Consider the following 11,130-nt stretch of genomic DNA (forward strand, 5'->3'; position numbering starts at 1 on the left):
AGGTAGGAAGGTGGGGGTGGGAAATGATGTTACTTAATTTTAAGAAGCCATTATCTGGGGGTCGGGGGAAGGTCCCATTGAAATAAAATTGATACCTACAGCAGCCCAGTCTTCTTTAGGTTAAAAAAGTGTTATTACTTTAACTGAAAAAGCCTCCAGGCCTGGTGGGGAGGGAGTACTTAGAATGCAAAGGAGAGCTGGGACTGGACATCTGTCACCAAAGCCAGGGAGATATTGACAAATGCGGGTCCTTTGTGTCTAAAGAATATATAGCCATATCCCCGTACACAAATGATGCCCTGGTTGAGTGGTGTGGCCTCTGCCAAGCAGACCCCACCCCAGCCCTACCAAATGTTGAGGAGATGCACCTGGAAAAGGCTGCCTGCCTCCTACAACCCCTACAGGTATCCCGTTTTTCCACGCAACTCTAATAGTTAAGAAGAGACAAAATAGCTACTCATTAGGAACAAATGTCAAATTAGGTGTTGCCTCTGAGTGATGCTGGGACACCAGAGCTGGAAACTTTTTTTTCTAAAGATGTTGGCACATGGAAGGGAGCTGGAGCTACAGGCTGGCTGGCTAGGAGGTGAGGATGCATTAACACAACTTCCCAGGTGTCCTTCCAGGAGCGGTGGGGGGCGCACAAGCCCTAAGACGTGGAACCAGCCTGAAGGTTGAGGGTTATGAGGGGCAGGGAGTCTTAGTGTGAAAAGAAAGGCACAGAGATCTCTGAGCACCTGGCAACACAGCTAAAACTTGAGGGTGGAGGGGATGCTACAACAGTCCCCAAAGGGCTGCCATCTAAGTTCTTACTACCCAGTGGAACTAGAATCTACGTGGCAGCACCTAAGGAAGAAAAGGGGAGAGGCTCACAGAGCCCTTGGTGTAAGGAAAAGAAAGGATATCCAGCTCTGAGCTGGGAACTAAGAAAGCCCTGTGCTCTCCCAACCCCCAAAGAACCCCCCACACACACCCCTTCAAGGAGCCTTCAAGGCAGAGGCTAAGGTCTGTAATGGGGGGTGGGGCAGGTCTCTCAGAAGTGAGAAGGGGACCGGGAAGAGCGCATATACCTTCTTTGCTGTTGGGGTTCTGGGGTTTGGCCTTCTCCCAGGGCGCCAGCGTCTTGTCGTCGTCTGCACCGTCCACCAAGGTCTTGTCAGCCGGCATGTACCAGGTGGCGCTGTGCTCCGCCATCAGGGAGTCCAGATCGATGGTGCTCATGGCGCTCTTGACAGCCTCTGAGCAGCAGCTGCCCAGCTCGCTGTCTCCATTCTGGGCGCCCGAGGCCCCCACCGCGCACTCACCCTTCTTGCCCCCCTTGAGCCCCAGGGGCTGGTCCTCCGAGATGCTGAACTGCTGCCTCTGCAGCTGGATCTGTGCCTGGAGGATCTCCAGCGGGTGGATCTCGTCGGGTGGTGGTGCGCCGCTGCTGCTTGTAGGGGTCCGGACCTGCTCCAGGCCCGGGGTGCCCGGATGGCCAGTGCCCCCGCCGCCACCGCTGCCGTAACTGTCAGGGGTCGAGGTAGAGGTAGACATGATGCCCAGGCCGAGCGGGGGCGGGGGCGCCTTCGGTCCATGTTCCCCTGCACCCACGCCTCGGGGAGGGAGTTTGGGCGAGCCGGTCACCAGGGGGCTTCTACTGGCTTTGGCCAGGGCCGGGGGGTTGTCGGAGCTGGATGACACTTCATCCTCATTGGCGTAGCTTGTGCTCACCTCTTCTGAGGCGAACTCACCCACGTGCGGGGAACTACCGTCCGACTTGGCCCCGCCCTCCAGGGAAGCCATGAGGTCCGGCTGGTCCCCCAGGAGCAACTCGGCCCCCTTCCCCCACGATGGCGAAGTGAGCGCTTTCTCGTGAGGCGTAGGTGCCCCACGAGCCTCCCCTGTCGAGCTTCCCCCGACAGCTGGACCTGGGGCCTGCTGCTGCCCTGGGCTCACCCCAGGCGCGCCCCCGCTGTCTGGCGCTGCAGAGTACTTGTCGAAGAAGGTCCCGGGGCTCACATGGCCACTGTCCCTTTTTCTGCGACCCCTTCCCCGGCCACCACCCCCGGGGACCGGCTTGCCGTCGTTCCCCGACGTCGATTCCAGGGTGTAGTTGGGAGAGAGGCTGGTGCCGTCCCCCTGGGCAGGAGGGTTGGGAGGCCCAGAGGTTTTGGAGCCACTGCCACTGGTCCCCGAGGGGCCTCCGGGCCCTGGGGCGCCTGAAGCAGTACCCCCGGGGAAGTAATCCGAGCCTGGGTTGCCGGCAACGGCTGCGCCTTCGGTCTCGTTCTGGCTCAGTTTCCTCTTCCCCTCGGGCGGGTTCTTCTTGTTGAAGGTCACGTTGAGGTTGGGGGCTCCGAGGCTGGCGATCATGTTCTGGCAGGCTGTAGAGAGCGCAGCCAGGCAGCTCTGGCCGAACAGGTTGTCCTTGGAGCTGGGCTTGTTGAAGGAGCCCAGCGAGAGCGCGCCCAGTTTACTGGCCGAGGTGCGTTGGCTAGGCTGGAAATCAGGCTGCGGCGGGTATGCGCCCCCGCCACCGGCGCCGCCAGTGCTGCCACTGCCCCCGCCCGCGCTCGGGGGCGAGTTCACGCCTGGGCCGCTGTGCGGCGTGGCCTGCCGGTTCGCTGCGCCGAAGGGGAAGCCAGGCTGGCCCCCAAGCGCGGGCGCCGTGAAATCTGGCGGCGGGGGCCGGCGCTCGGAGGGAGCGCTAGGTAGCCCCACTCCAGCCCCAGGCGACTGCAGTTGGCCCAGGCCGGCCAGGCTGCCCCCGAACTGCAGGCCAGGGGAGGGCAGCGCTGGTACGTGGCCCTCTCCGGGCATCCTCAGCGGCTCCTGCAGAGGGCCCCGGAAAAGCACCCCCGAGCCACCGGGCGGAGGCGGCGGCGCCAACCCGGGGTCGTGCGGGCCGCAGTCAGCGGGCAGGCCCGAGCCGCCCATCCTGCGGGGTAGCAGGTCACCAGGTGGCGGGTGAGGACCTGGGAACCACGCGCTCTCCTGCGCCAAGTGCGGCGCCTGCTGCTCGAAGGTGCCCAGGCGCCCCGTGCCTGCGCCGCCGCTTTCGCGCTCAAAGTTCGGCTGGGCCAGGCCGCTCACTGGGGCGCCGTGCACCAAGCCGCCCTGGCCCACCTCCCCGGGGTGGCCTAGCTGGGCCAGGTTGGGTTGGCGCAGTCGCTGCTGCTGATTCCGAGACGCCATCTGCTTAATCATGAGGGCTGCGTTTTGGCGCTGCTGTTGTTGCTGCTGCTGCTGCTGTTGCTGCTGTTGCTGCTGCTGCTGCTGCTGCAGGGACTGGTGGTCCGGGGCCGGGTGCTGCAGGGGTGGCCCCGAGGGGAAGCTGTCAGGGACGGGCGGTGTGAACTCGCCTGGTAGGCCCGAATAGGCGGAGGGCGAGAGGTGGTTGTCCAGAGCACCGTTGTGCATGGTGCCGTTCCACGAAGCGCAGCGGTCCACTCCCGCGCTGCCCGGGAAGTCAAAGCGCGGCCTCTTGGCCACATTCATGTAGGGGGGTGCGTCGAAATGCTGCAGCCGCTGGTTAGGCGCCTGCTGCGGAGGCGGGTGCTGCATGTTGAACACAGGCTCAGAATAAGGGTGCATGCTCCGGTTCTCCAGCCTGTGGATGGGGTACTCAAACTGCGCGTGTTGGCTGGGCAGCATGGGGCCCCCATCCTGCAGGCTACCGCTGGGCGTGCCCGCCTCGCCCTGCTGGGGCCGCGGGAGCGCAGGCGGACACGAATTTTGTCGCACCAGAAGCCCGGGCGGCGGAGGCTGCTGCTGCGGCTGCTGCGGCTGCTGAGTCTGCTGCGGGGGCTGCTGCTGAGGGGGCGGTGGGGCCTGCTGGGGAGGTTGCATTAAGGGGTGCCTTGAGCCTACTCCAGGCTCCATACCCACGGGCATCTTGCGGGCCCCGCCGAACCTCTCGAAGAACACACCGTGCTGCTGCTGCTGCTGCTGCTGCTGCTGCTGCGCATGCATTTTGGACAAGCCCACCATGCCTGCAGCTCTGGGCATGGCCGAGGCACCCGGGAAAGAGCCCCCGGGAACCTGGCGACCCGCCGCATAATGAGGCAGCTGCCCTTCAGAATCGGAGGGCGAAAACATGTCGAAATGTCCCGAGGGCGCCTCGCCCGGGTAATTGTATTCCAGCGAGTCGACGGCTCCTTGGTTCGCCACCCTCCGGTTCTCCAGACTGTGGGAATCGGAGCCGCTGGAGGCGGGCAGGCCGTGGAAGGAGGCGGCTCGGTTAGGGCTCTGGTCCAACGGCAAGCATGGGGCAGGCACGGCATGGCCAGAGGTGCCCGAACTATGAAAGTCCGGGAGGTTCCCGGGTCGCTGCGGACCGAAGCTCTCAGGCCCCTGGCTCTCCGCCATGTGATCATAACCCTCAGCGAAGGGCGGCTGGCTGCCCAGGCCGCCGCCGGCACCGCCGTAGCCGAGCAGGCGACCCCCGTGCAGGCACGAGGCCCCTGGGTCCGGGCCACCAAAGTTGCCCCCGAAGTGAGAATGATGTTGGTGGGGGTGGTGGCCTCCCGGGTGGCCGTGGTGTGGCTGCTGGCTTCCAAAGAATCCATGCACCGGCTGCGCCTGCAACCCCCCCGCGTGCAACTCCGAGTGGCCACGCGCGTGGAAGCCGTAAGGCTCCATGTTCATGCCCAAGATCGGGGGCTCGCCCAGCGCACTCATGGCAGGGTCCACAGGGCCAGGGGGTCCTCCTGCGTGGAAAGCCGGGGCCTTAAAGTGGGTGTTCATGCTTAGTCCGGCCTCGTTAAAGTTCCTCTCGCCCTGGCCAGCGTTCCTGCTGTTGATCTGGGGCTCGAATTGGTCCAGCCCAAACATACTTGGCGGGGGGTGGGGGAATCAATAGGGCATGACAGCCTGCTCTCGGCGGCGCGCCTCCGGCCAAGCTACTCGTTCCGGCCCTGGGTTGGGCGCTCCGGGACGCTCAGCACCGCGGGGGCGCAGTGCGCACAGCCACCTCTCCTGGCCTGTGGAGGCTGGGGGCTATCAGCTCCTCTCCCGAAGCTTTGGCTCTGCCCCGCACGGGCCTCTCACATCTTGCGGCGCCGCGGGGCCTCCAGGAGCCGTGTTGGAGGGCCCATGCCCCGCGAGGTTGGCACAGCTGCGGGTGGGTTTGCGGGGAGGAGACAGAGCTGTAGGCGAGTGGAGACAAAAAGTTAAGTAGTGGGGGAAGGAAGCGGGAAGGAGGCAGGGAAAGCAGAGCGATCACCTTCTTAAGTCCGGTCAGGTCGAGTGGGGAGCCCCAGGACGCTGCCTGAAGCCTCCTGGAGTTCCTATCGGAGCTGCTAAGGGGCCGGGCAGAGAGACCTTTTAAAGCCGTGGCTGTTGCCGGCACGACAGAGCGGTCCCTCCCCCCTCCCCCCGGAGTCCCCGCGCTAGGTAGCCCGAGCCTCCGCCAAGCACGATCCGATCACACAGTCCCCGTCGGCCGCGAGCTGCGGCTACTGTTTCTTCAGCGGGTTGGAGGACGAGAAGCTCCGCCAGGCATCACCGGTGCTGGCCCTCGAGCCGAGGTTGCAGCGGGGCTGGAGAAGCGGCAGGCAACCGAGGTTGGAGCCGAGGGCTGGGGGAAGACACGGCTCCCCTGCTCTTTGGCTGGCGCGCTGCACCCCGGCGCACCGCACCCCCGCGCGCCGTTTCGCGGCCAGGTCCGCCTCCTGCCTCTTGGGTCCTCTGCTGTTCGGTCTCTGAGTTCTCTGAGGTCTCCGCACCGGGTTCCAGGCGCAGACAGGCAGCGAAACGAGGGGTTGGGTTGCTCCGAGGCTCGGGTTCCCTGCCTCTGCGCGGAGGTGCTTCGCGAGTCCCCCTCGGACCCGGGGGAGAGGGAGGGGCGTACGCGGGTTGAGGGACCACGCTGGGCGAGCAGGCTAAGGCGTTCCGGCTGAGCTCTCTGAGAGCCCGGAATGGGGGGGGCCTGGGGCAGCTCTGGGGGGTCCAAGCACCCCTCTCCAGGCTAGCGGGGGGGGGGGGCTCTGCGTGGGGCGTTCCGAGGGTCTCAGCTCCCCTCTCTGTGTCTGCGTCTCGCCCAGCGCCAGGAGAAGCAGCAACAAGTTTTGCATTTCAGCAATCAATTTCAGCCATTACATTTGCACCAATCAGTGCAGCCTGAGCTCCGGCTCCGGGGCGGGGCTCGCTCTTAAGGTGGACCTGGGTGCTGGCGGCTGAGGGCCCGCTAAGATCCCGCACTTAGCCAACTCCCGGGTCCCCCGCGCCGGTCTCGCCTGGGGAACCGGCACCAGTGCGCTGGGGGTTCACCCTGGTCTCCCCGCGCATCCAGGTGAGGAGGGCGCAGGCTTAGAATGGTGGGAGCCTGGCTTTGTTCACCCCACTTCCCACTCACACAGTTACCAACTCCCCACCCCCCACTGAAGAGAGACATGCGGAGTGGGCAGGGGGCGGGGAGGTGGGCGGTGAGCGGTGCGGGGCGCTCAGACAATGGGGTCGCCAGGCAAAGCTCCTGGACTCACCACGTAAAGTCGCTAAGAATCGACTGTGCTTGAGCCTGGGACGAACCCTTGGCTCCCCACCGCTGTCTGCGTACTAGTGGCGCTCCAGTTAACTGGCCCTCGGATTTTCCTCGAGATGAAAGCAGACAGGGAACCCTGAAGTTAGGGTTCTCCTCGAGAGACCCGGGCTCTTGCTCGCTCCTCCCTCACTAAGGCGCGCACAATTAATTGTTCTCAAATCCCACAGCCTGGGGTTCCCAGTTTTCAGTCTCTGGCTTCTGCCGGGAGGAACCAAAACCACTCGGTCACTTTACGGGGGACACATCGGCTAAGTCCAGCGCAGAGCGGCAAAGCAGCTTGGAGCCCAGGCAGACCTCTGAGCGCAGAACGAGCCCTCTACTCCTGGCACCAGGCCCTCGGTGGGCGAGAGGTTGGCCTCCTTAAGAGATCAATTAAACTGAAGAGGCCAAGGAAGGGAATTGGGTTGTGATACTAAAATCAATAGAGTAATTTAATATCTGCCCTGCTCTTTATGAAATATTTATCCCAATAATCTTAGTTAAAATGTTTAGATCTTCCTGGTCCCCACTGAGGCTGAAATCTATCTTACAATTAGAAGTTGGAAGTTAGAGGTGATAGAGGGTAGAGGAGGTGTTTATTCTGAGTGCCTGTGTGTGTGTGTTTTCCTTGCCATAAAATAGCACGAGGCAATTTTGTGAGCCAACTAGCATTCTTAGGGGAAGGGAAGAAAAAAAAAAGAACTTTCTTTGAAGTGCCCCTGATATCGCTATTAAATCTAAATAAAATTAAGCATGGTGTATAAAAATGCCTTTTCTCCCCCACAAAAGAAAGTGTTTATCGCCCAAGTCTGTCTAGCGTTTGCTAAATTACGCATGAAATCTGAAATGAAATAAACGTTATAATAAAACCAACCCCTGAGCCCTTTTTATTTAAAAACCTCAGATTAAGCACTCCACGAAGGAACGCGGGAGGGAGTTAAAAAGTTACCGCACCGCACAGGCCGATTCATTGCTCCCCCGAGCTGCTGCTGGGAAGACAGATGCTGGATTTTCAGAAATGCTGGGGAAAGGGCTCAACTTAGGGTGAGAAGATGCAGGAAACAGCATCTTGAGGGACTCTAGAAGGAAATGAATCCCCCCCCCCCCCGCAAAGAAGACTAAAAATAAAAACAAACAATAAAACCCTGCAACTTTAAAACTCAGAGAGCTGAAGCAAGCTCGGATCCAAAGCCCTTCATGGGAGCTCCCTGTTGTGGATGTCGACAGATATTTTTTCTTTTTGAAATTAAAAATGAAAATGACTCCCACCAAAAATGGGGTCCATAAATAAGCATCGGGAAGAAGTATTTGTACAGGGCGGTGGAGTTTTAAAAGGATTTTTCTGCAGGATCAGGTTGTTGGTCTGTGATTAAATATTGATTTTGTGTAATTAGTTTTCATGTGAACTATCCTCTTGCTGATAGCTTAGAGGTTTCAGAACTAGAAAAGAAATGGAATTGGACATGGAAATTATTACTTAGCAAAGTGACAGAGAAGTGAGAGACTGAGAAAAGAGTGAGGCTTGGCTGATTTAGGCACAAAGAAATAAGGAGTCTGGGTAGGCCTCCATGGGGCCCCAGGCCAGACCCTGTGAGACACTAAGCCCCTTGGTCTGGAACGAGACCAGTGAGGAGCCTGGTTGCCTGGAGGAGGACCCCTGTGTGGGCAAAGCCCTGTGCAAAGCCCCTGTCACCCAGTCACATACCAGGTCCAGAGCGTTTGATTCTGGGTTATGAGCATCTTAGGGGGCACCTATATGAGGAGTCTTAGGTCCCTGTGTGTGTCTAGAGAAAATATGGAAAGTTGGAACCTGTCTGTAGCCCTGGGTGGGCCAGGGCAGTGGAAAGAATGGCCCATAGATCCACAGTCTGGAGAGAGACCCCAGTTGGGATGTGCTCTAGGCTGAGGCATGACTTCACACAGGGCTGGGTGGAGGTCCCCCGAACACCTGGGCAGGTTTCCTGTGGAATAATTCTGTGTACTTCAGGGAGGGGTGTGTGGGAGTCTTTTTCTGGGGATATTTCCAAGAGTTCAGTCTACATGGTGTGTGAGTGTCTGAAAGGAGGGTGTGTTTGGGCCTGGCTGTGGGTCTGGGTCACCTTTTCTTAACACTACGAATGTCGTGTGGGTATGTGGCACATGCCCACATCTGTGTCTTCCTCTGTGTGGGCATGGCAGGCCATCTGCATATGTTTGTGTACAAGTCCATGTGTGCCTGCACTCCTGTGTCTCTGGGTGTCTCTCTAAGCGTCCCTGAGGGAGGAACACTGCCTACCCCCCTCCCCTGTGCTTCTCTGTGTTCGCTCCTGTGTGTGCACCTTCCTCAGACCTCGCGTGCCTGCATCTCTGCTCACATGTATGTTTTCGATGTGAGTGTGGGAACCAGTGCCACTGCCTGCGCACAGGCCGGTGCACGCGCCTCCTCGGTGAGGGCGCCCCAGCGTGAGCTGCCAGCGCTCCTGCCTGCAAGGGTCCCCGCTTCTTTGGAACAGACACATTGCCCCCTAGCGCTCAGATGGATTCATAGGCCCTGTCCGGTGGCGCAGAGCCCAGAGCAGCATGAGCCCCGGGCCTTCTCCTTTTTCCTCCCCTTCCTTCAGCCCTCCCCTGTTGGGGCATTGAGTGTGGGGGCACCGGGCAGAGGGGGGCTCCTGGCGGGGGAGGGAGGAAACACAGCTGCACTGGGGCCCCAGAGCTGAAGAGGGGTGCTTCCTGGAATGTCCCCCATTGAGCTACCTAGGGGCTGAGAGCTTTGCATACCTGAACCAGCCCAGGAGCTCCACTCCAGAAGGGGACCCCCCACTAGTGAGCCCCCACTCAACAAAAATACAAAACAACCAACACTCACACCCTCTACCCACCAGACACACAGCCTTCAAGCTGGCCCATCAGGCCCCCAACACCAACACACACACACACACACACACACACAAACACACACACACACACAGGACCACATCTGTACCCTGCCTATGGGGTATTGAAGGCCCCCTCTGTGTCAGGCTTGGCGCTTTACATCGAGGGTCCCACTTCATCCTCACAGCAACCCCATGGGGTCAGGACTCTGAACCCACTTTACAGATGAGGGCATGGAAGCTCAGGCTGGTCAAGTGACTCTCCCCAAGTCAAAGCACGGCAGAGCTGGGACTCCAAACCCATCCGCCTGACACTGAGGCCTGGCTCTAATAAAGCGCCTAACACAGTGCAGTACCAAAAATGGGAGCTACCTTTATCGCTACTGCCATTATTATCATAATCAATACTCATGTGATTATTAGTATTAGTCTCTGTGTGTCCCTCTACCATACAAACATGAGAAACCAGCACCCACCCACACACAGCCTCAGCCTCCTCCCCACTAACCCCTATGCTCTTTAGAACTTGGAGCTCACAAGAATCACAGCAGACCAAGGCTCTCCCACAAGCAGAGCCCCCTAGGAAGCCTGGAGGGGAACCTACTTCCCCTGACACCTGGGGTAGAGGGTCTGCAGAGTGACTCCCCCTCATTAATTAGTGGGGGAAAAGATAGAAGCTTTGGCATGACATGCCCAGATTCAAACCTTGTCTTCCGCACTTAAGATCTGGCTTGACCTTGGATGAAATCCTTTCTTCCTCTGAGCTCCAGTTCCCCCTGTTGGAAAAGAGAATCACAGCTAGTTCATATGGAGCATAAGGATTGGAAACAATGTTTTAAAGTGGCACAGAGCGTGGCAGATGGCAGGCATTCATTAAATGATAGCCTCTCTTATTACCATTATTATCATTATTATTTCTTCTGCATTTGGATCAAGGGAAGTGGAGAGCAGCAGAGAAATTGGGTTTACATGACAAATCAGCCCGGCTTCACCAGCCACCCCTTGAGAGAAGGATGACTCTCTCAGGTGGTCACCTCCACCTCTCCCACCCCCCACTGTGCTGGTGTAAATGGGTGCAGGTTGGCATCTGTCCAGGGAGCACCCAGGGCTGAACCCTCTGGGGAAGGCCTGGCTGTGGATGGGGAAAAAGATAGTAGCCACCGAGAGACTGGAAGGGATGAGACCCTCATGTAGCCACCAGCTGCCGGTTACTAAGAAACACATCCCTGCTCTCTTTCTATGCATGATGCCTGATTATCTTTCGGGGTCTCTCTTCCATTTGTCCATTGAATAAACACACATTGAGTGCCTACTATATGCCAGGGATCAGGCTAGAACTCAGAAAAAAAGTAGAAGATCCAACCTTAGCCCTCAATCTGGGGAACCTAGTATTCTATTCTAAAAGGACAACATAATGCACTGTAAGGAAAAATTAGCTGTGCTGGGAGGGAGGAATGATAAAGAAGAATTTCCAAAGGTGGGTTTTGTAGGTAGAATAGGAGTTTAATGACCGGAACAGGGTCAAAGGACTTCCCAAGCAGAGGAATCAGGTTAAACAAGATATGGGAAGGTCAGGCAGCAGTTTATTTAGAACAGGATGGGGAAGGGTGGGGGCTGAAGCTCAAGAGGTCAGCAGGACCCAAATCAGGAGGACTGCAAAGGCAGGTGGGAAAGTTTGGGCATTTTTCTGGGGAGCCATGAGAGGATTTTAAGCAAAACCAAGTGACAGTCACAAATGACATTAAAAAGGTGACTGGAGACCTGAGGTTCTCC

The 11,130-nt window shown here is 58.7% G+C and overlaps 1 protein-coding gene across 1 annotated transcript in view; it reads right to left on the reverse strand.

The window, feature by feature from the left end:
• The window catches only part of MN1 (MN1 proto-oncogene, transcriptional regulator), a 44,808-nt gene extending 38,908 nt beyond the window's left edge, over positions 1 to 5,900 (reverse strand). Inside the window, exon 1 of the mRNA XM_090292171.1 lies at positions 1,071 to 5,900. Within this exon, the coding sequence (XP_090148297.1) occupies positions 1,071 to 4,815 (3,745 nt within the window). The 5' untranslated portion in view covers positions 4,816 to 5,900. The remainder of the gene's footprint in view (positions 1 to 1,070) is intronic.
• Between the last annotated feature and the right edge of the window lie 5,230 nt (positions 5,901 to 11,130).

The sequence above is a fragment of the Furipterus horrens genome, unplaced genomic scaffold (genome assembly GCF_987537825.1).
Source record: "Furipterus horrens unplaced genomic scaffold, mFurHor1.1.pri manual_scaffold_11, whole genome shotgun sequence".
NCBI lineage: Eukaryota > Metazoa > Chordata > Mammalia > Chiroptera > Furipteridae > Furipterus > Furipterus horrens.